The following is a 24,583-nucleotide window of genomic DNA, read 5'->3' as shown; positions in this document are numbered from 1 at the left end:
CAGGTACCCCCAATAGTGAGGGGGTGTCACAGGGAGGGGGTAGCGGGACCAGTCCCTGTATCTATTTAAAAAGTGATGATGTAATATATTGGGGTTGGGGGAGGTCAGGTGGCCCTGGGCCTCATCTTAGCATTTCAGGTGATGGGGGAGCCCAGGGCTGGGGAGACCTGGGGCCTAGCCCCAGAGAGTGAGGACAATGTGACCTCCCCCCTCCCCCCTTGCGGCTTCTCCACTCAGTGCCTTAGGGGGGGAGGCGAGTCCCCCCTCTCCTCTTCCCCTCCTCTTCCCCTGCCCCCACCTTGGGTGTAAACGACAGGAAGAAATAATAATAATTTAAGATTCACACTCGTGTCTGCCTTCGGGTCCTTTATTTGGGAGTTAGCTAGGAGGCATCAGGAGGGGAGGGAGGTGAGAGACGGAGGGGCCGGGGTTCTGAAGCCGGAGAAGGGCCGCTCTGGGCGCCCTCGGGCTGAGGGGGTGTGGGAATCCTCTCAGGTGGGGCCCCTGCATCTGTGTCCTCTGTCCTCTGAGTCCTCTACGGGGGCCCCTTCTCCTCGTCCAGGTCACTAGCGAGGAGAGCGGGGGAGCAGCTTGGTCACCAGTGCTGTTTCCACAGGTGCGTCCCCGCCCTGTGGTTCAGTATTTACTCCTGCTGCTCCTCCAGACGCCGGCAGGCAGGTCCCCGTTTTAGGCTGGCGCTCACGGGCCAGTGGGCAGTCCCTTGCCAAGGTCACATGGCCAGTTAGGGCAGAACCGGTAGTGACCTCGGAGCTGTACCCACCCACTCGTGGCTTCCCTGTTCCCACGACCCAGCTCTTAACTGCAGTGAGCCCCTCGGGAGCCTCTGAAACCAAAGCTTCACCCCCCCCCCCACCCCAGCTCATCACTGCTCCCCCTGCCCCATTTGTGCCAGCCTGTGCCCACCGCACCCTTTCCTTACGCAGCCCCCCCGGGTGGAGGAGACTGCCTGTCTTTCCCAAACCCTGCTGGCACCCGGCCGCTGCACCCCGGCCTCTGGTGGCCCCTGCTCCCCCCCCCTCCCCCCCCCCCCGCCCGCCACCGACAGGGGCTGCCACTGTCTCCCCAGTCACCTGCCCCACCCCACCCAGGCTGCCTGTACCAGCTTCTAGCTGCTTGTGTGGCCCCCAGCCTCCTCGCTGGGGACTCACCCACCTCTCGGGCATCTCAGTCCTTGACCTCTGACCTCCACGGCCATAAAGACCTTTGCCTCTGCCTCCACTGGGACGCCCCCGAACTTTGGCTGCCCTCTGGATTCATCCCAGAATTCCTCCCTGGCCATGACCCATTCTCTGTGTCCCTCCCGGCCACTAACCCTGCTCCTTAACACCTGACGGACACATAGACCCCGGACGTCCCCCTGGCATCAGCCCCTTCTCTGCCCCAAGGCCGGTAGTAGCACTCTTACTGAAGACACCCCAGCTCTCTCCTCGTCTTGTCCTCTTCCCCACCCAGAAAGAGCCTTCAACCCTGTTCAAATCCTGTCCGTGGGACCACTTTTCCCAGAGAAACCCACATAACCAAGCATACTGGAGTCCGTCATTATAGGCTGTGGTTTTCAGCATCATCTGGGCCTTTTACGCTGCCTGGAAATCCCTTACCCTCCCAGCCAGCCTCTGCACACTCCCAAGGCAGGTGTTTTGACCTCTGGTACCCGCTCCTTGGAACCTTTATTCTGCTCCCAGCCCCTTACATGCTGTCTCAGCAGGGCTCCCTTACATCTGACCGCCCCCCGCCTTCCCGCCAGCCAGCCCTGCTCAGAGGAACACGCCCGTCCCCCTCCTGCCACAGGTGCGCCGCCCTGACCAAGGCCACCCGGTCCACCTGGCCTACACCCCACTTCTCCGGTGCCCCCTCTTTCTCCTCCTAAAGGCCCAGCCCCCCCATCCTCGGGGAAAGAAAATCTTCAGCGTTGGCCCCGCAAGCCCTACCTCTGCTGTGTGAGGACTGCCCCCCTCTTCGGCATCCGGCTTCCCTTTTTTAACTAGGGCAGTTATATTTAAAATTATCGAGCTTCTCGCAATTGTGATACAGAGCCACGTACCCTTTGTTTCAGAGTCTTGTCTACCTATCACCCTTCAGCTCATTATGGTCTGGCTTTCCCGGGACCACAGAAAATGCTCCCACAAGCGGCCACGGCGGTGACCTGTCAGCCACCAGATCCACTGGCCAGGCTTCGGCCTCCTCCTCCTCACCCATCTCATGGAATTACTGTGCTTGGCCCTCTGTGTCCTCCAGCCTCTCCCCTGCTTGGTTTGTGTCTGAGCCCCTGAGCCCCTGCCCCGCCCTCACCCGCCTCTGCCGCAGCCGGAAAGTCAACCCTGGCGCCACAGGCCCAGAGCCCAGGCCTTTTCTCGCTGGCCCCTGGGCGTCTCCAGCTGGCCTCCCTCCAGACACCCCAAAGTTCTCCAACCGAGCCATTCTTCCTCCCCCACAACCTGTTCGTCCGCCAGCACCGCCGGCCTCAAGCACAAACCCCTGCCACCCTCAGCACCTCCGTCCTGAGGCCACACCAACGTCTCGCTGCCTTCTTAGCTTAGTGTCTTAAAGGACAACTATGAACGTGTCCCTATCCGGCCGAGGGACCTTCAGATGCTGAGGAAGGCGCTCAGCCAGCTCTCCACCCTTGACTTCCCAGCTCATCTCCCCGCGGCGGCCTCTGACTTCACCCCACAGACACACACAGCCCCGCTCCGGCCCTGCCTCCCTCCCCGAAACAGCTCACGTCCTCCAGGCTCGCCCCGGCCTCCCCTGAAATGCTGTCCTCGGCCAGTCAGCCTAGCAGACCCCCAGGGTGCCCCAGCCCACCTCTTTTTCACCTCTCCCCTGCAGCCTTCATTAATACGACCCCATCCCAAAGCCATCCTGCTGTCCGCCCTGCCCTGAGCCCCTCCTGAGCTGGGGCCCCTCGGGGCTGCCCTCACTCATACGGTCGGTCGACGTCACTCCCCCAGTTTGGCGGACTCCTCCAGGGCACGCCGCTGCCACAGAACGGGCACGGGGCAAACCTCCTTCCCTCCCTGCCCTCTCCCCTCACCTCTGCCTCCAGCTCCAGCAGAGGGCCCGCACCGGAGAAGCCCTTGCAGATGTGACAGGACAGGCCCAGGCCTCCCAGGCCCCGTGCCCGGCTCGCCCCTCACCTGACCTCAGGGCTGGACCCCGAAGGGAGGGTCCTGCCCGGCGTTTCCTGCAGCTGTTGCCTCAGTAACCACTCCCGCTCGGGGTCCTGTCTCCGGGCTGCGGCCAGCCATCGCCGGGGGCCCTCCTCGTCACTGGAGTCCCTGGAGAAGCCTCCCGTCACCGCCCACAGAGGTTCCGGGGGAGGCTGGTGCCCCCCCCCCAACCCCGCAGACTCCGGCCGCCCCGTCTCGCTGGAGACTCACAGCTCGGGGTCCAGGTCCCCCTGGTGGGACAGGGGAGATGCACACACGGAGCAGGCGTTGTCCAGGAGACGAAAGCAGGTGGAGCAGAAGAGACCTGGGAAAGGGGGGGAGGGAAGGAGGTGAATGGGAGCCCCTCCCGCCACCCCGAGCCCCCAGCCCCAGCCTGGGGGGAGGGGGAGGGTCCGTGGCATGGCGCCTGTGTGTGGGGGGGGGGGATGGCTACAGTGCCACTCTGGCATAAATTCCATAAATTCCGTCACCACCAGGAGAGTCAAGGCGGGAGAGACAGCGGGCTCCCCGTGGTTTTCCGTCCACGAGAACACGCGTGGTAATGACGGGGGGGCGGGGGGGGGCGGCTCGAGAGGGCAGTTCCAGGAAGGGTCCACGAGGGAAGGACCACAGGGGATTGTCACTCGTCCCACGGCCGTGGTGAGCCCCAGCAGGGAGACGCTTGCACCCCGGGACTCTTACCTGGGCAGCCAGGGGTAGCGCAGGACACAAAGGTCTCCGTGTCCTCCTGGTCGTAGCCCTGCCCACAGCCCAGGCAGTAACCCTGCTCCTGCCAGAGGTGGGCGGCCACCGGAGCCAGACAGGAGCATCTGCGGGGGGTCCCAGACACTGAGCGGGTGGCCCCACAGCCACCGCCCCCCTCCGAGGGTAGGCCTGCCCGCAGCCTGACCTCCATCCCTCTGACCGTAGCCGCGGCCTCTGCGTCCCGCCCTCCTCCTCCTCCCTTCAGGCCACCCCCCTCCCCCCGCCCAGAATTCTCAGCCCGAATTCTCGTCTCTGCACGGAGGGCTCGGAACGGGCACCCTCTTCAACCAAACCTCTGGACGCCCGGGAAAGACTGTGATCCGTTCTGACCTCTGGCTCTTTTCCTGTCCCCTCTTGCCCCACCCCTGGAAGGAAGGACAGTGGGCTCACCGCCTGGCCAGCGTCCGCAGGACACTCGTGTGGCCCACGTCGGCCGCCCGCCGCCTCACTGCTCGGTGCAAGGCAGCCGACAGACTGGTTCGGCGGCTCAGAAGTACGTTGTACAGGTAGGAGATCCTCTCCTGGTGGAGGGGAGACCGGGGTGGGAGCTCCCTGAGCCTGTTTCATGTGCCGGGAATGCCGTCTGCCCTCTGTCCAGCTCCTATCCCTCTAGGTTTGGCCTCTTCCTTTGGGAGCCTCTGCACATCCCGGGAGCAGTGTCCTACTCTCTCCTCCGGGTTTTCATACCACTGATAAATTCGCTCATTCCCTAATAAAACATTCTCTCTCTTTTTTTAAACATTTTCTTTCTTGGGGGCCGCCTGAGGGGCTCAGTCAGTTGGGCGACTGACTTCGGCTCCGGTCATGATCTCACAGCTCCTGGGTTCGAGCCCAGTGTCGGGCTCTGTGCTGACCGCTCGGAGCCTGGAGCCGGCTTCGGATTCCGTGTCTCCCTCTCTCTCTGCCCCTAACGCACTCGCATTCTGTCTCTGTCTCTCTCAAAAATAAAAACACAAATTAAAAAAATTAAAGAAAATTTTAAAAAATTTAAAAAAGATTTTCTTTGTTTTGATTTTTAAATGTTTTTTAAGGAGATTTTTTAAAATTTTTTTAATTTATTTTTTCAACGTTTATTTATTTTTGGGACAGAGAGAGACAGAGCGTGAACGGGGGAGGGGCAGAGAGAGAGGGAGACACAGAATCGGAAACAGGCTCCAGGCTCTGAGCCGTCAGCCCAGAGCCCGACGCGGGGCTCGAACTCACGGACCGCGAGATCGTGACCTGGCTGAAGTCGGACGCTTAACCGACTGTGCCACCCAGGCGCCCCTTTTTAATTTTTTTCAAATTTTTTAAAGTTTTTATTTATTTATTTTGAGAGAGACAGAGCGCAGTCTGGGGAGGGGCAGAGAGAGGGGGAGAGAGAATCCCAAGCAGGCTCCAAGCTGTCAGCACAGAGCCCGATGTGGGGCTCAAATCCACAAACCACGAAATCACGACCTGAGCTGAAACCAAGAGTCTGACACTTAACCGACTGAGCCACCCAGGTGCCCCAATGGTTTTAATTTTTATTTTTGAGAGAGAGAGAGAGAGAGAGAGAGAGAGAGAGAGCACAAGCAGGGGAGGGGCAGAGACAGGGAGACAGGGGAATCCAAAGCAGGTTCAGTGCTGACAGTAGAGAGCCTGATGCAGGGCTCAAACTCCCGAACCGGGAGATCACGGGGCTCGAACTCACACCCCGAGTTCAAGAGTCGCAGGCTCCCGGACAGCCAGCCAGACACCCCTAAAAACACTTTTAAGTGTAACATCTTGTTCGCGGCCGGCCTGCCTTGAGACTGGGAGCTCCAGACTGCATCTTGGTGACCGTGGGGCAGCACGGTGACTGGCCTAGGCTAGATGCCCAATAAATGGTTCGCAAATGAGTGAGCAGGTGGCCGGCGGCCATTCACGCCCCAACACGGCCCCTCCGCCGTCGTTCACAAAACTTCGGAGACAAGCTCGGCCTCAGAGAGCCCTGCCCAAGGACGCCCCGTCCCTCAGCCCCATCTGGGCCCAGAGGCCAACAGTCCAGGTGAGGCGCTGTGGGGGTTCGGCCGGAGGAGAGAGGGCTGGGGCTGCAGAAGGACTCGAAGCTCCCCCCCCCCCCCCCGCCAGACAGACAGCGCGCACTTGGCGCACGGGGTGGGGGCGGGGCGGCCGTGGGCCCCTCACCTGCTCCCGGGACGGGTAGTACCAGGCACATATGACCCGCCGCAGCCTGCTGACGTAGTGGCCACACAGCGTGACGAAGAAGCACAGGCCGTACATGATGCCTGGGGGCACGCAGTCCCGCTGAGCTGCTGTCCCTGGGCACAGGGTGCCCCTCGTGCACTGAATGCCGTCTGCTCCCCCTCCCCGCCCGGGGGCACCCCCCTCCCGGGGTGTGGCCGATACCGATGACGACGTAACCCGTGGCATCAGGCTCCGAGGGGCGCAGGACGCAGCGCGGGGACAAGACGCTGACGTTGCTCTGCTGCAGGACGTCAAACGCTGACACCAGGTCACGATAGATCTTCCCGGCGTAGCCGGGACCCTCCACGGTTATGGACACTGCCACGGGGCCTGGCACAGAGGTGCCCTGTGAGGGCCCGCGGGCCCGTGTCCCTGCCCCCTCTCTTCCGTGCGGGAAAGGCCACGTGCGCTGGGGGGGGGGGGGGGGACAGCAGACAGGCCTCCTGCCCCCAGCCAGGGGCCTCTGGCGGCGCTGGGCCTAACCTCAGCCCCGAGCACCGAGGAGGACTGGCTCCAGGGCCCCGAACTGCCCCGCTCCCCCATGTGAGACGGCCTGGATGGTCACCGAGTCCCTCCCCGGCCCCCACGACTCTCCACTCTCCAGAAGCGTTCGTTGCAAAGCGTTTGCTAAGTGCTGACTGTTGCAGCCACGGGGCTGAGTGCTCTATTGATCGTTTGGGGCTTTTTTGTTGTTTTTATTTTCTCCGTTGGACCTCTGGCAGACGCAGGATCAGATTAATTATATTCTGTGGTTTACAGCGTGCTCTCAGTCAGCGGCCCACCCGACCCCGACACACGTGGGGTCACGTACCCCCGAGGGGCTGCCGTGCCCCGGCTCTGCGAGGCCGAGCCACTGGCCTGAGGTCAGCACCTCGCGGAGGGCAGAGCTGGGACGGCGGAGCCCAGGCCAGTGTGAGTCCAGACCTGGTGTTGCTAACTACTCTGTTATGGTATAACCACGAACGGGACACAGGGCTCACCGGGCAGAGGACAGAGTTGGAAGAGGGGCGAAGCCAGGGGCTGATGAGTCACAGTGACTTGGGGACTTCGGGGCATCGTGCCCTGGGGCCGAGGGGGACGGGAGGATGCCGGCCAGGGGGGCAGGGGGAGGCTCAGGCGCTCACTGCGGGCCACGATCTCCCCCTGCAGCTGGTGCCGAGCCAGGTCCAGCACCCAGAAGACGGCGTAGTCCAGGAACACCAGGAGGAGCACGAGGAGGAGGTACCGGGCCAGGTCGAAGACTGCCAGGATATAGAACACCCGCTCCCACCGGGACAGGAAGACGGAACCTGGTGGGAGGGCGGGCAGGAGGTGCCACCGCGTCCCCTCACCACGGGACTCCAGCCGCCCGTCCCCTCACCCCCAGACTCTCAGCCCCCTGTCCCGTCCCCTCACCCCCGGACTCCCAGTCCCCCGTCCCCTCAGTCCCGGACTCCAGCCCCCCGTCCCCTCACCCCCGGACTCCCAGCCACCCGTCCCCTCACCCCCAGACTCCAGCCCTGGGGGGAGAGAGCTCCCTCCTGGGGAGGGCTCCTGCCCCCACCGAGCGGGCCCGTTGGTTGATCTGGAAGGTGTAGAAGCTGTGGGGACCCCTGGGCCAGGGCTGGAAGTGGCGGTGGGGGGTCGTGGTGGGGGGCTGTGACGTAGCAGCTTAGCTTCCGGGCCTGGGCCCTTCCAAGTCTTCGGGAACGCGCCCTCCTGGGGGTCCCTGGCCCATTCCTCCCAGGCGGCATCTCCATATTAGCACATTTGCACTTCCGGCCTCACCCCCAAAGCCTCCCTTCCCTCGGCTGGTGTCCACTCCCCACCCCTGCCGTCTGTCCGGACGTCAGGTGCTCCCGGAGGCACCGGCCCCCTCGTCACGCGTCTGCGTGCAGGGACCTTCCCCTTTCGGACGCAGTGCCGTGTGTGGGGCTTAGGGTCGGGCCGGCTCGGTGTCCCCGTCTGCAGATCCCGGGGCCCTCACCGGGCTGGATGTAGTGTCGGGCCTCGTGGGCGCTGAGCGGCAGCACCGTGGGCAGGCCCGCCCTGGAGCGGACGTCTTCCATGAGCAGAAATCGGCCGGTGATGTAGATGTTGTCGAAACCGAGCCGGTTCAGGTAACGGTACCGGTAACACAGGGCTCTGGGGGAGTGTCCGCGAGGCCCCTCAGCACCCCAGCCCAGACTCCGCTGGGCGCCGCCCTCCCGCCCTGCACCGCGGCCCCCCGACCCCGGCCCCCCTGAAGGCCGCCGGAGCCCCCCAGCCCCTCACTGGAGGTAGAGCAGTGGGAGCAGCAGGGGCGCGGTGTAGCCCATCAGGGCCAGGGCCTCTCGGACGCGGTGCAGCTTCACGCCGACGGCTTCCTGCAGGTCCAGGGCCACCTGGGACAGGCTCCGGGAGGCGTTGAGATCCACAGAGAAGTGGTGGGTGGCCGTGACGTTGAACTCAAACTCCTGACGCACCCGGTTGATCAAGTGCCTCACAGCTGGGGCCGGCAGGTGCCGCAGGGCCGTGAGCCAGGAGTCGGGAGACCAGGGCCCGGCATGGCTCGCGGGCCAGCCGGGCCCCCGCGCTGGGACCCAGTGTGGACTGGGGAGGGGCCTCCGCAGTCCGTGCTGTCCCCGTGGCAGCCTGACTCCAGTGCCACCCGATGCCCTGGGGTGGGGGGGGGGGGCCCTGATCCCCTCCCGGGTCCTGCTCTGACGTGCAGCTTGGGGTGGTGCACCTCTCTCTTGCTGGGCCTCCCTTTCCTGGGTAACTTCCTGGGGTCCTTTCCTTCCGGCCCCTGCGTTCTCATTCTGGGCCAGGAGCGGGCCCGAGCAAGGAGGGGACTGCCCCAGGAGCAGGGGGCAGGGGGGACACTCACGGGGGCCAATGGTCTTGCGCAAGAAGGGCTGGATGTACGCGGGGATGATGCAGAACACCTGGACCACTGAGACCCGGAGACTGAGTGGGGGTTGGGGGGGAAGACGCGCGGCCCCTCCCCCTCGGGGACCGACTGCGCACAGAGGCCTCTGGCTTCCCACCTTTCCTACTGACCTCCAGGCTGGTCCCCCCTGGCTCCTCCCGCCCCCTCCCGCCCCGCCTCCCCCGGCGGCAAGCCCGGGCTCTCTCTCACCGCTGGCCAGTCCGCACAGCACCAGCTTGAAGGGCGTGAGCACGAAACACAGGTGATAGGCTCGCGGTACAGTCTTCATGCAGCTGTCCTTGGCGCCGTCGAAGACCCGCGCGCACTTCACGTAAGGGTTGCCCAGCTCGGCGTTGCACACGTCCCCGATGTGAAGGAGCCAGTACCACACGTTCCGCAGTGCCCTGGCTGGGGACGGCTGCGGGGCTGGCACGCGGCTGGCGGGAGCCGGGGGGGGGGGGGGGGCGGCTGCAGCGTCCCCCCAGGGGGCCGGGGGGCTCCGGGACAGCCCCCGGAGCAGGAGACGCCTGTGGTCGGGGGCCCGGCTGTGCTGTACCCACTGGGGACCAGTCAGGGAGGGGCCCGAAAGGCCCCGGGCGGGGGCAGGGGGGAAGAGACAGGGTGCGTTTTGACCCCCGCCCCCCAAACAGACACGCGAATGTGCTGACCTACGTGCTTCACGCCGTCCATGATCGACCGAAAGAACTTGCGAACCCGGTCAGCCACCTCTTTGGCCTTCTGGGCAATGGCCTTAATCTTGTTCAGGGCACCTGAGAGGCAGGGGCAGGGGCACTGTGGGGCGGCCCTCACCACCGGCCCCCGGTAGGGAGCGGGCGGGAGGCGGGTCTGGGAATCCGGGTGGAGTCGCCCAGTGAGTGAGGTCAGGGGTCTAACTGGGCGCCCCGAAGTCAGGGCCCCAGCGGAGAGGAGCGGAGCCAGAGACACAAGACGAGGGGCCGCGGGGGGCCTTACTGACGAGGGGCCGCTTGGCCCGTTCCAGCGCTTCGGCGGTCTGGTTCAGGGCCAGCTCTGCCCCGCAGGCCACGGCCTTGCTGGCCTGAGTGAAGTTGTGCAGGGTGTTGGCACAAGGCCCTTGCAGCACCAGCCCAAAGGCAGCCACCATCAACAGGGCCCGGCCCTGCTCTGGGGGAGACGGCTCCATCAGAAACAGGACTCCAGCCTTGCAGGCGGCAGCATCTGCAAGCCTCTCAAGGAAGCCTCCAGAATATTTCCCTCGAGCCTCCCCCTCCCCCAGGATCCCTCCTGCCCCTTCCCCCGGGGGCCTCGCTCACTGGAGAAGGCCTGGGGCAGCAGCAGGAGGACGGTGACCCGGACCTGGCGGGAGAAGCCCATGCCCAGGCCGAGGAAGGCGGCCAGAGTGAGGGTGCCCACGAGGCAGGCCCAGGGGCTGTGTTCTTCCACCAGCAGCTCCAGGAGCCCATAGGCCGTGGCCAAGGACAAGCCCAGGGCGAAACCCCCCACGCTGCGGACCACGGCCCGCGACATGCTCGGCTCCTCGGCCCCCACGGGGGCCATGGCCGTCGGGTCCAAACGTGTGCCTGTTTCCAGGAGACGCCCACGGGGTTCTGGGGCTCTTCGGGGCTCCCGGAATCCCTCCCCACATTCTAAGGTTCCGAGGCTTGTACCACACCTGTGCTGGAGGGCCTTACCCAGCTGCAGGGCTGGGGAGGAGGAGGGAGGTCTCGGATCTCCTGTCCCAAGTCTCAGAGCAGAGGGGCGAGGGACACAGGCCAGACAGGCTGTGGGCGCGGCAGAGGGGCCGGAGCGGAGGGGCCAGAGCGGGGGACACCTGTGGGACGAGAGCGGGTGCAGACTCATGGTCATCGCACCTCATCGGGATGGGGCCACAGGGCAGAGGAAGCTCCCCCACACCAGTGAGTCAGTCCCAGAGACCCTGCCCTTCCCCAGGGCCTCCCAGCCCCCAGGCATCCGTCCAGGGTCTCCCGCCCCCCCCCCGCCCCCACCGTGGGTCCCCCAGCGTCCACCCCTCTCACCCAGCGGCCCCCCCCTCCAGCCATGCCCTCTCCTCTTCTCTCCCTCACCTCTGCCCTGCTTCCTCAGGGCCCCCCCGCCTCCTCCAGGAGGCCCCAGGTTCCTGCAGGTCCCCCAGCCTGTCCCCCCGCAGGCCCCTAACCCTGATGAAGCGCGTCCTAGCCAGAAGAGTGGGCTCTTGGCCCTGCTGGGCTAACGTACTTGACCCCGCAGCCGTGCAGAGGCTCCTGAACTGGGGGCTGCCGGCCCCCTGTGGCCGTTTCCTGCGGCGCCAGCCCGGAGAGTTTCCGGTCACTGCTTTCCTGCTGGGGGCAGGCACTGGAGGGCTCCTGGCCATGGGTGAGTGTGGGGCCCCCCGGGGCAGGGGTGGGACCCATCTTCTGACCTTCGACTTGACCCATGCACTCGTAGGTCTCTTTCAGCTCCTGGTGAACCCCATGAACATCTATGAGGATCAGAAGGTGGTGACATTGTACAGCCTGGTGGGTTAGTGCTGGCTGAGGACAGGGAGGCTTTGGAGGCTGGGGGGACAGGCCTGGAGAGTCCTAGGAGGGAGTCCCGTCTTGTTTCTTCTGTCCCCAAGTGTCCCTGTGGCCCCAGCCCCCTCCCGGGCTTTGCAGGGAGATCAGGGAGAAGAGGAGGACCCAGTCTTGTCGTCTAGGGGCCCTTCCCAACCGGAAAGGACTCCGTGTTACATGATGCAGTTCACACCCATCTCTTCTGACCTCTCTGGCCTTGTTTCCTGCCCCTCCGTTCGTTCGTTCGTTCGTTCAGTCAGCACTCACTGAGTCCCCACGAAGCTTCAGCAGTGAACAAGGTCCGCGAGCCTCGGGTGAGGACAGTTAGGCAGTAAAGGAACACTGAGTGAGAGCATTTCTGATGGTGACAAGGGCGTGAAGAGAGGAAGCTGGGGGTTTGGGAGGAAAGCGGCTGGGGCGGCGCCGGCCTGAGTAGTCAGGGAAGGCTTCTCGGAGGCGACACTGCCGTGGGGGGGCTCATGTCGAGAGGGGCCAGGCTGCAGGAACAGAAAACCCACCTGCAAGTGCTTTAACCACAGAGAAAGTTGGTTATCTCAGGTAACAACAGGTTTCCAGGTCGAGTGGTGTTTGGAGTCTGGATAATTCAGCAGCTGGGTCAGCCCCCCAAGGACCCAGGTTCCTCTTGCCTGGTTTCTCCGCCATCTTTGTTTTTAATTCTATTGTTTATTTTTTAATTTACCTCCAAGTTAGTTAGCATATGGTGCTACAGTGATTTCAGGAGTAGATTCCTTAGTGCCCCTCCCCCATTTAGCCCATCCTCCCTCCCACAACCCCTCCAGCAACCCTCAGTTTGTTCTCCGTATTTATGAGTCTCTTCTGTTTTGTCCCCCTCCCTGTTTTTATATTATTTTTGTTTCCCTTCCCTTATGTTCCTCTGTTTTGGCTCTTCAAGTCCTCATAGAAGTAAAGTCATATAATATTTATCTTTCTCTGGCTAATTTCACTTAGCTAATTTCACTAATACCCTCCAGTTCCATCCACGTAGCTGCAAATGGCAAGATTTCATTCTTTTTGATTGCCGAGTAATACTCCATTGTGTGTGTGTGTGTGTGTGTGTGTGTGTGTATCACATCTTCTTTATCCACTCATCCATTGAGGGACATCTGGGCTCTTTCCGTCCTTCGGCTGTTGTCGACAGCGCTGCTGTAAACGTGGGGGTGCGTGTGTCCCTTCGAAACAGCCCACCTGTATCCCGTGGAGAAACGCCTAGCAGGGCAATTGCTGGGTCGTAGGGTAGTTCTATTTTTAGTTTTTTTTTTGAGGAACCTCCATCCTGTTTTCCAGAGCGGCTGCACCAGCTTGCATTCCCACCAACGATGCAAAAGACGTCCTCTTTCTCCGCATCCTCACCAACACCTGTTGTTGCCTGAGTTGTTCAAGTTAGCCATTCTGACAGGGGTGAGGTGGCATCTCAGAGTGGTTTTGATCTGTATTTCCCAGGCGATGAGTGATGTTGAGCATTTTTGCATGTGTCTCCGCCATCTTGGGCCTGGCGACCATTCCGCCTCGGGTTATGAATGGGCCGCGGCAGATCCAGGCATCTCGTCTTTATACGACAGTGTCACAAGACCAGAACATTCCTTCTTCGTGTCTCCCGTAAGGAGGAGGAAGACATTCCTGGACCCCCAGCCGGCCTCCCCGCACGGTTCTCTGACCAGAGCCACCTGACCTGTGTGGGGCCAGAGGGAGCGGCTCCTTCTCTGACCACAGCCCCCACTGATGGCCTTTCCCAAGGACCCTTGCTTGCTGCTTGTTCTCGTTTACAAGACCTGCTCACATCATTGTGACTGTTTCCAGGGTTTGAAAGTGTCCGAGCCGGTCTACACCAAAGGTCCCCTTGCTGCATTCTCCAGCCTCTTCCCCGCTTGCACCCCTGCCCCGCCCCCTGCCCCCCTCACCCCTTGTCCCCAACCCCCAGTCCCCTGCCCCCCCACCTCCCACCCCCAGTCCCCTGCCCCCAAACCCCTGTCCCCAGCCTCCTGTCCCCTGCCCCATGTCCCGTGCCCCCTGTCCCCCTTGCCCCCGATCCCCTGCCCCCATCCCCCTGCCCCCCACCTCCCACCCCCAGTCCCCTGCCCCCAAACCCCTGTCCCCAGCCTCCTGTCCCCTGCCCCATGTCCCGTGCCCCCTGTCCCCCTTGCCCCCCCGACCCCCTGCCCCCATCCCCCTGCCCCCCACCTCCCACCCCCAGTCCCCTGCCCCCTGACCTCGCTGCCCCCAACCCCCAGTCCCCTGCCCCATGTCCCGTGTCCCCTGTCCCCCCCACCTCTCCGCCCCCTGCCCCTTGCCCCCTCACCCCCTGTCTCCCACCCCAACCCCCAGCTCCCTGTCCTCAATCCCCAGTCCCCTGTTCCCTGTCTCCTTCACCTCCCTGCCCCCAACCTCCAGTCCCCTCCCCCTCCCTCCCCAACCCCTTCCCCAGCCCTCCCCCCACCCCCTGCCCACCCCCTGCGGGATGGGGGTCCCACGGTGGAGGGGGGGCCTGCCTTGTATTTGTTTCCCCACCTCCTTCCTCTTCTGCTTCTTCTGATGTCAGAAGGGATTTGAGGGAAAGGGCCTCAAGCTCGCCGTCCTCAGTGCTGTGCGGGGCCCTCTGCCCTGGCTGGCAGGCTGTCCCACTTCAGGGGCCTTTCAGGGCATCTCTGGAGGCTCCGTGTGGACCTGGGAGGTCCCGTGTTCCTGCTCAGAGCAGTTCTGTTTGGCCGACGCCTGCAGCTCCTGCCCCCCGGCCTCTTCTGTGCCGGTCCCTTGGGTCTCTCTGCCCCCGAAAATGCCCCCTTGTCCCAGAGAAAATGCACACGTCCTTGCCCTGCCTCGATGACAACCAAGCGTGGCTCCCAAGTCGTGGTCCCCCACGTCCCCCGGAGGGAGGCCTGCCGGCACTGCGGTCACCTCTCCTCCCCCTCTGTGCTCCAGGTGCTGGGGTTCAGCGGAGGCCGCCTCCCTCTGCCCCATCTCTGCAGGGGCCCCGTGGGGTCTCTCACTTGGCACAGATGGAGCGCCTCTCCCCTCCCCTTCCAGAAAATTCTGGTTTCTGGTCTTGTCTTTGTATATTCTGGTTGGTAGAGGGCCAGAGACCAGTTTTTCCCTTGTGGACACCCAGGGAGGACACCCGCAGCCCGTGGGGCTCTCTTTGGAATGCAGGGCAGCGACTTGTCAACAACCATCGTCAGTTTGAGTCTTTGTCCAGAGGCCAAGACCACAGAACAAACCCCTTCCCGTGTCCCGTTGTACCACGACGGGGCTACACAGATCCACATTCACCCCCGGGGGCTGTTGCCCTTGAACCGAACTCAGGTTGCGTGAGGAGGAACGTGGCAAGGGGCGCGACTCGCTGCTCGGGGCACACCTGTGCGACTGGGGGAGCCGGCCCGGTGGGGAGGGGGGAGCAGGGCCCTGGCGGGGTGGGGGGGCAGGTTCCATGGCTCAGAGGCGGTGCCGCCTGGCGGATTCTGGGACCAGCAACAGGCCTGTGTGGGTCAGTGAAGTGGGTGAAGGTCCGAAGCTAGGGGGGGCCAGGTCAGAGAGTCCACAGGCCGCGTTACGGGCGCTTGGGTCGGATCCCAAGCATGGGAGAAAGCCAGCGGGTGGTTTGAGGCAGAGAAGGAACACGATCAGGTTTGTGTTGACAAGGTCACTCTGGCTGCCTCGTGAGCACTGGGGGACAGGCTGGTGAGAGAGGGGGACGTCGGGACCGGTTGGCCCCAGCCAGAGGCAAGGGGGTCCCTACGAGGGCGGGGGACACAGGGGGAAGTGTAGGGACTTAGGATTCGCTTTGGCGTCAGGGGCAAACACTATTTCACAGGAAGCTTCTAGGTCCCCCGACCAGCTCACGCTGTTCCTTTAGCCTGGAATGCTGTCCTGCCCCCTGACGACACTTACTCACCTTCAGCCCCAGCTGACACATCATCTGCTCTGCCCGGCCCTCCCAGCCCCACCCTCCTCCCCACAGAAACCCCGCTCCCTCAGCTCCCGCGACGCCTCCCGCGCACTGAGCGCTCGAGGGTAGTCATCTGTCCACCCGGCCGTCTGTCTCCCTGCATGACGAGCTCCGAGGAGCTCACTGTCTCCTTGCAGAGACCATAGGGAGACACTCGGAAGCGCGAACACAGACCGGCAGGGCCGTGACTCAGGGCTAAAATTAGGGGCGGAGGTGGTGAGTGCGGTAGGGCTCAGGGCACGGGGAGTCCTGGGGTGGCTGTGAGGACCGGGGACTGTTGCCAGAATTGTTCTCTTGCTTTCCCCGCTCCCTCAGCACGTAGGGCCTGTGGGAGTCCAGCCTGGAAATGACAAGTGCTCGCCCCCTTCCCAAACACAAACACACCCTCCTGCACACAGTCAGTCAGTGACCATGGCTTCTCAACCTCCCGCGTCTCTCCAAGCCCTTCCAGAGCCCGCCGCAGCTAAGCTCTGTACAAGGCTGTTGAATGAATGAATGAATGAATGAATGAGTGGCCTCGAAGGCCTATTAGAGTCCGTGTAAATGGGGGCAAAGGCAGTACGGTGATGGTTCTAGAAAGAAGCTGGGGGGGGGGGGCGGTGCTCCGGTAAGCCTGGTGGTGGGCCAGGGGGCATCTTCACTCTGCCTCACCACCTGCCGCTCTCTCCTGACAGGCTTGGGGGCCGTGGGCTGGGGGACCTCCCCTCACATCCGCTGTGCCAGCCTCCTGCTGGTACCCAAGATGCTGGGCAAAGAGGGCAGGCTCTTTGTGCTGGGGTACGCCTTGGCTGCCATCTATGAGGGTGAGTGCGTGCCCCTGAGAGCGTCCCTCCACGTCTCCAGGCCTCCTTAGTTTACACAGGAAAAACAGTCCGGTGTTGATGAGATGACCTCTCACGGCTTCTGGGCCCCATCCCTGCACGGCTCCAGCAGGTGGCCCCCGTATGCCGAGCAGGAGCTGAGGGGACCTTCTGAAAGCGGCCTAGCTGCGGAGGGAGACCCCCTGTGGCGTCTTCCCCCAGGACCCGCGGCCAATCTGCGGCACAACCTCAACGAGGTGGTGGCCTCGCTGGGCTGCACAGTGGAGCTGCAGATCAACAACACGAGAGCGGCCTGGCGCGTCTCCACAGCCCCACTGCGAGCGGTGTTCAAGGGCCTGCTGGTCAGCACCCTGCGCGGCAGGGCCTGGGGCCCTCTCCCCAGGGGGCTCCCACACCTGCACTGGGAGCTGTGACCCCCAGACTGCTTCCCAGCCCGGCACCCCCGGCAGTTTTTGCAGGACTGTCCTCAAACATGGCAGGATGTGCCCTGGGCACTAAACGCCAGGAATGCCCTCGCCCCCAGTCATGGGACGTGCCCCCCCCCATCTCCAAACACCTGGGTGGGCGGGGCTCTGAGCAGCTGAACCTGAATGTCAGGAAACCGGTGGCCTTGCCCTGGAGGAGTCAGGAAGCCTCGGGGCCCAGGGAACTGCGGACCGGACGCTGGGGTTGCAGGGGTTGGAGGGTTGAGGAGTTGGGGAGACCGGCTGACCGCGGGGACGCTGGGGACGGGGACATTGAGATGGCAGAGTGGCCTGGGAGGTCAGTGTGAAGGGTGAAGTCCAAGGGCCTGGGGAGCCGGGAGGGGGCAGAGAGGAGGTGCCTGGTGGGACAGTGGAGCATAGGGTGAGGGGCTGTCTCAGGACTCCCCGAGGGCCCGAGGGCAGAGCCAGAACTTGGCGGGGGGGGGGGGGGGCAGGGGGGTCGGTGCGACCTCTCCTTCCTCACCCTCCAACCCCAGGGCAGCAAAGTTTCACTGAAAGCCGAGACGCAGAACCTCTCCAAGGCCTTCGAGGACCTGGATGCCCAGGTGAACAGCGAGATGGGCTACAGCCCCGAGGACGCCGAGAGCCCAGAGGGGACGGCCCGAGGCGTGGGGACCCACCGAGCCCCGCCTTCCGGGCGCCGTCTCTCCACACAGAAGATGTACGAGCTGAAAACCAAGCTGCGCTGTTCCTGTGAGGGGCGCGGGGGTGCGGGCGGGGGGCCGGGGCCGGGGCCGGGGGGCGAGGGGTGGGGGCCTCAGGCACCCTGGCCCCCTCCCACAGACGTGGTGGACCGGGCCATGCTCAGCTGCCGCCGCTGGTTCGACCGAAAGCACGAGCGGTGCGTGGAGCGCATCCGGGTCCCGCTGCTCAACCACCTGCTCTGCCTGCCCATGAAGTTCAAGTTCTTCTGCAGTATCGCCAGGGGTCAGCCAGGGGTCAGCCAGGGGTCAGCCAGGGGTCAGCAGAGTAGCAAGGGGAAGGGGACACCAGCGCCCAGCCCGCCCCCCCCCCACTGTGGCATTGCCAGGGGTCAGCACAGTGACGGGGGGGGGGGGGGGGGGGGAGGTGCAGCCCGGCCCCCTCCCCTGACTGGCGGTGTGACCCAGCTTATATGCATAGGAGGCTCCGAGTTTCTTGTCTCTTCATCTGAAAGGCAGGGGTAATAAGAGTACCTACCCCGTCAGGGGTTTCTGAGGGCTTGCGGGGCAACACACGGGAAGCTAGTAACAGGGCTGACACAGGAATTTTTTCTCATAAATGTTGGCTGTCATTATTCATGGTTGGCATGGTTATAAACAGGTAAGAAAACCGGGGGAGAAACGAGGCCTCGGTCCGGGAAGGGGGCTCGAGGAGAGGGGGGAGGGGAAAGACTCGGTGCGGTGCGGAGAGACAGGCAGGCTGCAGGGAGGGGCCGCAGCGGGGAGGCGGGGGGAGCGCGGCCCCTGACCGCCGCTGTCCTGGCTGTCCGGCTGGCAGCGATGGAAGTTTGGTGCCGCAGTCGCATCCCAGTGGAGGGCAACTTCGGGCAGACCTATGATTCCCTCAACCAGTCTGTCCGCGACCTGGACGGGGAATTTTCAGCCACTATTGACCTCAAGGTAGGAGGCGGGGCCTGGGGGCTGGGGGTGGGGGGAGCTAGGGAGGAGGGGGAGGACACAGGGCCCGAGCCCTGACGAGGCCCAGGAGGGAGGGAGAGGACAAGGGGACTGGTGTCTGTGCTGGGACGCCAGGTGCGAGAGGGGAGGGCCGCAGCTCCCAGCTGACGCAGGGGAGCAGGGCGGGGGTCGCGGGGGTGGGGGTGGGGGATGGCGAGCAGCAGGGGGGTCCTGGGAAGAGCTGCCCCCCCAGTGGGCGGCGGGGGGGGGGGGACGACACGGCGGCTGCATCCGGCCGCGTGCGCCCCTGCGCCCCCCAGGAAGAGAAGCAGGTGGCGGTGCTGGGCCTCAACACGAGCTGGGAGCACGTGAGCGCGGAGCTGCGGGACCTCGTCCGCCGCCAGGAGGCCCAGCTGGCGTGGACCCTGGGGCTGCTGCGTGTGCTGCTGTCCTGCACCTTCCTGCTCGTCCTGCACGCGTGAGCGCCGCGCCGGCTCGGGTGGGGCCCCCGCGGGCCCTCCGCGTCGCCTTTGGGTACAGCGGCAGCCGCTGATGACGCAGAGTCAGAGGAAACGCGGGCTTTTGGTCAGGGACACGTGGCCCGCGTTCCCACACCTTGAAAGGGAGGCGTCCTCATTTATCTGCCTCCTTCGGCCTTCATCCCAGCGCGGACCTTTTTACTTTTAGCTTTGACTTTTGATTTTTCTCTTGCCCTTCACGTTCCCCTTGGCTCCGACTTTGTCCATTTCTATCGTCCAATTCTGCTTTCATTTTCTCCCGCCTGCCGCGTTGGCAGCGACTTTCCCAACATTTGGACCAAAGTCCTCAACCCCACCCAGCCTGGCGTCCAGCTGGGCCGTCCTGGGCCTCACTCTGTTTCCCTGGCGACCTCTGGACCCTCTGTCTCCTATCACCGCCCCTCACATGCCCGAGACGGGCAGGGGCCGTCAGGGGCGGCCACAGGGACTCCTGCTCCATTGTCCCCCCCGGCTGTGGGGCAGCTGAGGGGCAGGGGTCCTGAGCGAGCCGAGGGCCCTGTGGGGAGACAGACATGAAGGAACCATCTTCCCGCCCTCAAGATGCTCACGGTCTAGGGGAGGCAAGAGAGGGAGGCACCCAAGAAGCATGGACCGTCCGAGGGCCGCACTCGGGACCGGCTTGGGGGCCCGGTGGGAGCTGAGTGCTGCCCCTGCCATAGCTGGTTCTTGGGCAAGGGTCCTGGCATCTGTGGGGTGCGGAGGGCAAGGCTGGGCTTGCGGCCTGGGCTGAAGTGGCCATGGCCGGAAGAGTCTGGAAAGCCCTGCGGGCCGGAGGCTGGGAGGCCAAGGTGGGTCAGAGGTTAGGGAGCCTGGCGGGGGAGTGGGGCGTGGCAGGAAGCTGGCCCGAGACGGAGGCAGGAAGAGGCGAGGGGCACCGGGTCCCGCGCCGGCCTGGGGAGGGAAGGAAGGAGGCACAGAGAGTCCGCTTCCAGGCTTTCAACCCGGTGAGGTCACCGGCTAAGGGGCAGCGGGGAGCGGGCGGGGCAGGTTCAGGCGCGCCGGGCAGCGCTCGGTCTCTCCACAAGGGGGCGCTCGCGGGCTGGCCTTGCATTTCTCCTCTTTGTCCCTTAGAGGCAGGAACAGGGTTTCCACGGGTCCCGAACCACGAGCACTGGACAGGGCTTACGTCATGTGACTCAGTTTCAAACACGCCTCCAATAACTTTTTGTCCTTAGTAAACTGAAACATTACGTGGGACTTTGGAGCATCCTCAGGGGAGAGGGAGCCTCGGGCACACGGAACACACTGCCTTACTCGAGGGTGTGGTGGGGAGAAGGGAAGTAGGTGGGAAGTGAGTTTTGCTTGAAGTGACCTCCGGGAGAGGTTCTGCCGAGATGAAAGCGGGAGTCCGTCACGATGGTGGGCGGTTCTGCAGCCTTGAGGGGCTTCACGCCCCGGTGCCTTTGCTCCCGCTGTTCCCGCTGCTTGAGATCCACCCTGCCGGATCCGCGGCCGGGAAGCCTCCCTTCCCGGCCACGTACACGACCCCCCTTGTCTTCTCGCTTGTGTGCCTGCCCGCCTGGCCCTGGGCTGCAGGCTGCCGGGCGGCAGGGCCTGTCTCCGCCTAGGACGTAAGCGGCGCTCGGCGCGTGCAGGGTGCCCCGTTGAATGAGCGAGCGTCCGGGAAGCCCGTGGTTGGGGGTGGGTGAGGACGACATGGACCCGTCCCCGTGCCCAGGTCCTTCTCCTACGTGGACAGCTACAACGGGGACATCCGCTTTGACAACATCTACATCAGCACCTACTTTTGCCAGATCGACGAACGCAGGAAGAAGTCGGTGAGTGGGCGCAGCCCTGACCCAGGGTGCCCTGCCGTGTGCGCCGTGTGGCCTCGCGCTCCAGGGGGGCGGAGGGCAGAAGGGGGAGGGCCCTGGTGTCCGTCACCGTGTGGACGTTGTGTCCAGGGCAAGCGGACTTTGCTGCCGCTCCGCAGAGCCGAGGAGAAAACCGTCATCTTCCCCTGCAGTCCCTTCATGCAGGCCTCGGAGATGAGAAACGTGGTGAGGGTGGCGTGGGGCGGCCCGTGGACCTGACCGCGGGCGCTGGCCGCGTGGGGCGGAGGGCAGGGGCACCTGGGAGGGCTCCAGGCCTGCTGCTCCTGTCCTCGGGCAGGTGAGGGAGCTCGCAGAGACCCTGCCCGTCCTGCTGCTGCTGCTGGTGCTGTGCGGCCTGGACTGGGCTCTCTACTCCGTCTTCAACACCATCCGCCATCACTCCTTCCTGCAGTACTCTTTCCGCAGTGAGCCCGCGCCCGGCCCCTGGGAAGTCCCCCGCCCCACCCCCGCAGCCACCCCACCTGACCTCGTCCAGTGTTGTCACCTCCTCCTGTGTCTCACCCCTCCCTGGCCATCTCAGGGTCAAATCTCAGCCCTGCAATCTGACGGAGGGGGCCTCAGCTCCCTTTACATCCGCGACAGGGAGGGGTTAGCGTTCAGTGAAGGGAGGAAAGTCCCGCGCTGCAGAGGATTTCTGTGCCTTGAACCCCACCCCCCCACATCCAGTCCCCATCCTGCCCCCTCCCCTAAACCGCAACCCTTTTCTGACCCCCCCATGGCCTCAGGCAGCCATAAATTGGAGGTGAAAGTCGGGGGGGACTCCATGCTGGCCCGGCTTCTTCGGAAAACCATTGGAGCCCTGAACACGTCCTCAGAGACCACGGTAGACTCCAGCAACATGCGTAAGCCACGCCGGAGGCCGGCTCGGGGGCGAGGGCGGGGGCCCTGGGCCTCCCCAAGGCAGAGAGGTGGCGAGATGGGAGAGGCATGCTGGGGTTGCAGGGATGAGGGCGGGAAACGGCAGGGGAGGCTTGGAGAGCCTGGGGTCAGAGGAGCATAGACGCTAGGGCCTTGGGGACAGAGGGTCCCAGCGGCCCCCAGAGAGCCCTGCCCACGATGGACACTTTCTCTCTGTCCGTGCCGTGCTGAGCAAATAGCCCCGTGACCCCGGTGGCTACGGTGTCCCAGGTGCAGCTTGCAGGGCGAGGGGCAGGCGGGAGGAGAGCAAGGCCACCAGAGACACGTCCCGGTGGGGTGACGGCCCGGCCCTGCCCCAGGCTGCCTGCCGCAGCCCGTGAGCCTGAACCCCAGGGCCTACGTGAGCGCCGCGCTCCCCGTGGGCCTGCTGCTGTGTCTGTGCCTTCTGCAAGCCTTCGGCTACCGGCTCCGGAGAGTCATCGCGGCCTTCTACTTCCCCAAGGTACGCCGCCCCCACCTCACAGGCCCGCATCCGGCCGACCGACCCCGCCATGAGGGGACGCGCTGTCACTACCCCTGACCACCCCCCCCCCCCGACCCCAGCGAGAGAAGAAGCGGGTCCTGTTCCTCTACAATGACCTGCTGAGGAAGAGGGCAGCCTTTACGAAGCTGAGAAGGGCTGCCATCGTGAGCCGGGCGCAGCGGCAGAGGGCCCCCGTAAGTCCAGGCTGCCCACCCCCCCCACACCGCCGCCTCCTGTGGTTCTGAGGACCCCGGGAGGGGCTTCTCCCGCCGCTCCGTCCAGCCCCGGGGGGCCGGCCTGCGGAGCTCAGCAAGTTCCCACGAGATGCACACCAGGGGCCCTGGACGTCCGGCTCCCGGGGGTCAGGGCCGAGTCTGCCTCTGTCCCCCCGCGTTCAGGCCAGCCTGAGACACTCAGTGGGCCATCAGGACGCAGGCAGAACAGAGGAATCAGATTTGATGCAGCCTGACTAGAAGAAAGCAAGGGGGCTTCCCAGGGATCAGGGGACCCGAGGCAAGCCACAGATGCTACTGCGAGGTCACAGACCAGAAGCTCGGGGCCTCTGCCGGAGGTGGGGAGGCAGGTGGGCTGGGGGTCAGGGAGGCATCATGAAGGGGCACGTGGCGGAAGGACAGAGCACACGGCCAGAAGAAGCAGGTTCCAGCCCACGCTTCCTCATCAAGCTGTGTGACCTTGGCCGTGGTCCTCAAGGGACCTCAGAGGGTGGACAGATCTGCAAGGCCTGCGCAGAGATCAGGGGCAGTGAGGTGTGGGGTGCTGGTGCCAGAGGGCCTGGGTTTGAATCCTGGTTCCTTCGTCACCATGGCAACGGGATCTGCCGTGTTTACTTAAAAGCTGTGCCTTGGCGTTTCCCTTCTGCAAGACGCAGTGAACCACTTCTCCATCTGGTTGTCCAAAGGGTTAGAGGAGCCTCGCTGTCATGGAGCAGGCGCCTAGCAACTCCCACGCACATGGTGTCGTCATGTGACCCTTCTCGGTACAGGACCCGTGTTGTTTAAAAAAAAAAAAAAGTAGCCATCCTTATTTCACCAGCCCTAACAGAGCTCTTGGAAGTGAGAGACCACATTTGCTGAAGTTTTCCTCTAGGGCCTAGGTCCCCCACCCCGTGACACACGGAGGCTGAATGAGCATCTGCTGAGACAGAGCGCACTGTGAATCCGTGACCTGGTCTGGAAGTAAACTGGACTCTCAGGGGCAGATAGAAGGGCATTCGTCCCAAGCTAGGGGAGCAGAACGTGCGAAGTCTCAGAGCCCGAGGGGAATGTCAAGGGCCAGGGCCGGTCTGGGGGGCCGGCCAGAGGACGCAAAGTTCAAGTGGGGGTAAGTTAGAGCAGAGGCTGGAAAGGGACCGGAGTGTGGAAGGCTCTGAAGGCCAAGGCCAGGAGTTCTGCCGCTGACATGCAGTTTCTTGAGCAAAGACTGAGCTGATAAGGTGGCCTCTAGAGAATTCCTGGTAATAGTGCGGAGAGAGGGGGGAGCCTTCTGAAGCAGGCTTGTAATCTGGAATCAGGGCAGCTGCGTGCAGCCAGGTCTGGCCGTTGACTATCTGTGCGCCTTTGGGAACTCACATAACCCTTACGAGAGTCCCCTTTCTGGCCTGTAAAGCGGAGAACACAGGGGTTAAGAGTCTTACGTGTCCGACTCACTTCTCAGCCCACCCCGAGAACAGATCAGGTGGTTCACAGGGAGGTACAGGTGATGGTTGTTGCTGCTCCCAGCTGGGGGAGTGGAAGCTGCACCCCCAGTCTCCATCACCGAGCGGGGGAGGGAAGCTCCCTAGGCCCATTTGCATGGCGACCTTGCCCTCCAGGCCCCGCTCCCCGCACCCCTTCTCTCCCCCCGGGCTCCCGGCAGCGCCACCACCTGGCCGACGTCCTGCACCGCCGCTGCCCGCTCCTGCGCCGCTGGCTGCGCCGGCGCTGCGTGGTGTGCCAGGCTCCCGAGACGCCCGAGGCCTACGTGTGCCCGACGCCGGACTGCGCGGCCGTGTACTGCCGCTCGTGCTGGGACGACATGCGGCGGCGGTGCCCGGCCTGCACCCCGCGCGAGGAACTCTCTTCCTCCGCCTACAGCGACAGCAACGACGACGCCACCTACGCCGAGTGACGGGGCGCCTGTCGCTGTCCCCCCTCCCCAACCCGCTCCTCCGCGTTTAATAAAAGCCCCTGTACTCCCGACGCCTGCGCTTCCCAGGGGTCTGAGCCGCCCACCGGATCCCCGCAGAACCGGGCCGCCGACGGGACGCGGGAGGGCAGCCAAGCTGCTGGGAAGGGGTCGGACCCCGGACCGGGTGGAGGCGCGCCGCCCAAGCCGGTCGGACCGGGCCTCGTTCGGCTCCCACCCCGCGCAGCAGCGGGAACGCGGCGGGGCCGGGCCGC

At 64.2% G+C, this 24,583-nt stretch overlaps 2 protein-coding genes across 2 annotated transcripts; one reads left to right on the top strand and one right to left on the bottom strand.

Annotated features, from left to right (window-relative positions):
• Window positions 1-535: 535 nt before the first annotated feature.
• DCST2 (DC-STAMP domain containing 2) lies at window positions 536-10,539 on the bottom strand. The gene is made up of 15 exons (XM_032591723.1): window positions 10,326-10,539; window positions 10,006-10,176; window positions 9,706-9,803; window positions 9,244-9,592; window positions 8,992-9,057; window positions 8,397-8,610; window positions 8,110-8,267; window positions 7,268-7,432; window positions 6,306-6,473; window positions 6,084-6,217; window positions 4,326-4,456; window positions 3,873-4,000; window positions 3,402-3,495; window positions 3,159-3,299; window positions 536-566 (listed from the first exon to the last, which is right to left on the bottom strand). The coding sequence occupies exons 1-15, from the start codon at window positions 10,537-10,539 to the stop codon at window positions 536-538; spliced, it is 2,262 nt and encodes a 753-aa protein (XP_032447614.1).
• DCST1 (DC-STAMP domain containing 1) lies at window positions 7,567-24,383 on the top strand. Its single transcript, XM_030303360.2, has 17 exons — window positions 7,567-9,364; window positions 9,684-10,928; window positions 11,260-11,385; window positions 11,458-11,532; window positions 16,200-16,328; window positions 16,548-16,687; window positions 17,308-17,524; window positions 17,615-17,758; window positions 18,311-18,432; window positions 18,750-18,907; window positions 20,647-20,746; window positions 20,873-20,968; window positions 21,081-21,207; window positions 21,529-21,645; window positions 22,021-22,163; window positions 22,265-22,378; window positions 24,060-24,383. Exons 2-17 carry the CDS (start codon window positions 10,538-10,540, stop codon window positions 24,309-24,311), a joined length of 2,451 nt encoding a protein of 816 aa, XP_030159220.1. The 5' UTR covers window positions 7,567-9,364; window positions 9,684-10,537; the 3' UTR covers window positions 24,312-24,383.
• The last annotated feature ends 200 nt before the right edge of the window (window positions 24,384-24,583 follow it).

Source organism: Lynx canadensis, chromosome F1, assembly GCF_007474595.2.
Source record: "Lynx canadensis isolate LIC74 chromosome F1, mLynCan4.pri.v2, whole genome shotgun sequence".
In the NCBI taxonomy this organism is placed as follows: domain Eukaryota; kingdom Metazoa; phylum Chordata; class Mammalia; order Carnivora; family Felidae; genus Lynx; species Lynx canadensis.
The sequence above is the reverse complement of the archived record's forward strand: the minus strand, read 5'-3'. Positions and strand labels throughout refer to the sequence as shown.

What these genes read in the sequence shown, in the direction of transcription:
- DCST1 (XM_030303360.2), top strand. Translation starts at nt 10,538, where the DNA reads ATGCTCGGCTCCTCGGCCCCCACGGGGGCCATGGCCGTCGGGTCCAAA. An exon ending in ACGAACGCAGGAAGAAGTCG is followed by an intron (nt 20,747 to 20,872) that starts GTGAGTGGGCGC and finishes CGTTGTGTCCAG; the next exon opens with GGCAAGCGGACTTTGCTGCC. An exon ending in CGCAGCGGCAGAGGGCCCCC is followed by an intron (nt 22,379 to 24,059) that starts GTAAGTCCAGGC and finishes GGCTCCCGGCAG; the next exon opens with CGCCACCACCTGGCCGACGT.
- DCST2 (XM_032591723.1), bottom strand. Translation starts at nt 10,539, where the DNA reads ATGTCGCGGGCCGTGGTCCGCAGCGTGGGGGGTTTCGCCCTGGGCTTG. An exon ending in TCATGGACGGCGTGAAGCAC is followed by an intron (nt 9,593 to 9,705) that starts GTAGGTCAGCAC and finishes ACTGGTCCCCAG; the next exon opens with TGGGTACAGCACAGCCGGGC. An exon ending in ACTACCCGTCCCGGGAGCAG is followed by an intron (nt 4,457 to 6,083) that starts GTGAGGGGCCCA and finishes CCCCTCCACCAG; the next exon opens with GAGAGGATCTCCTACCTGTA.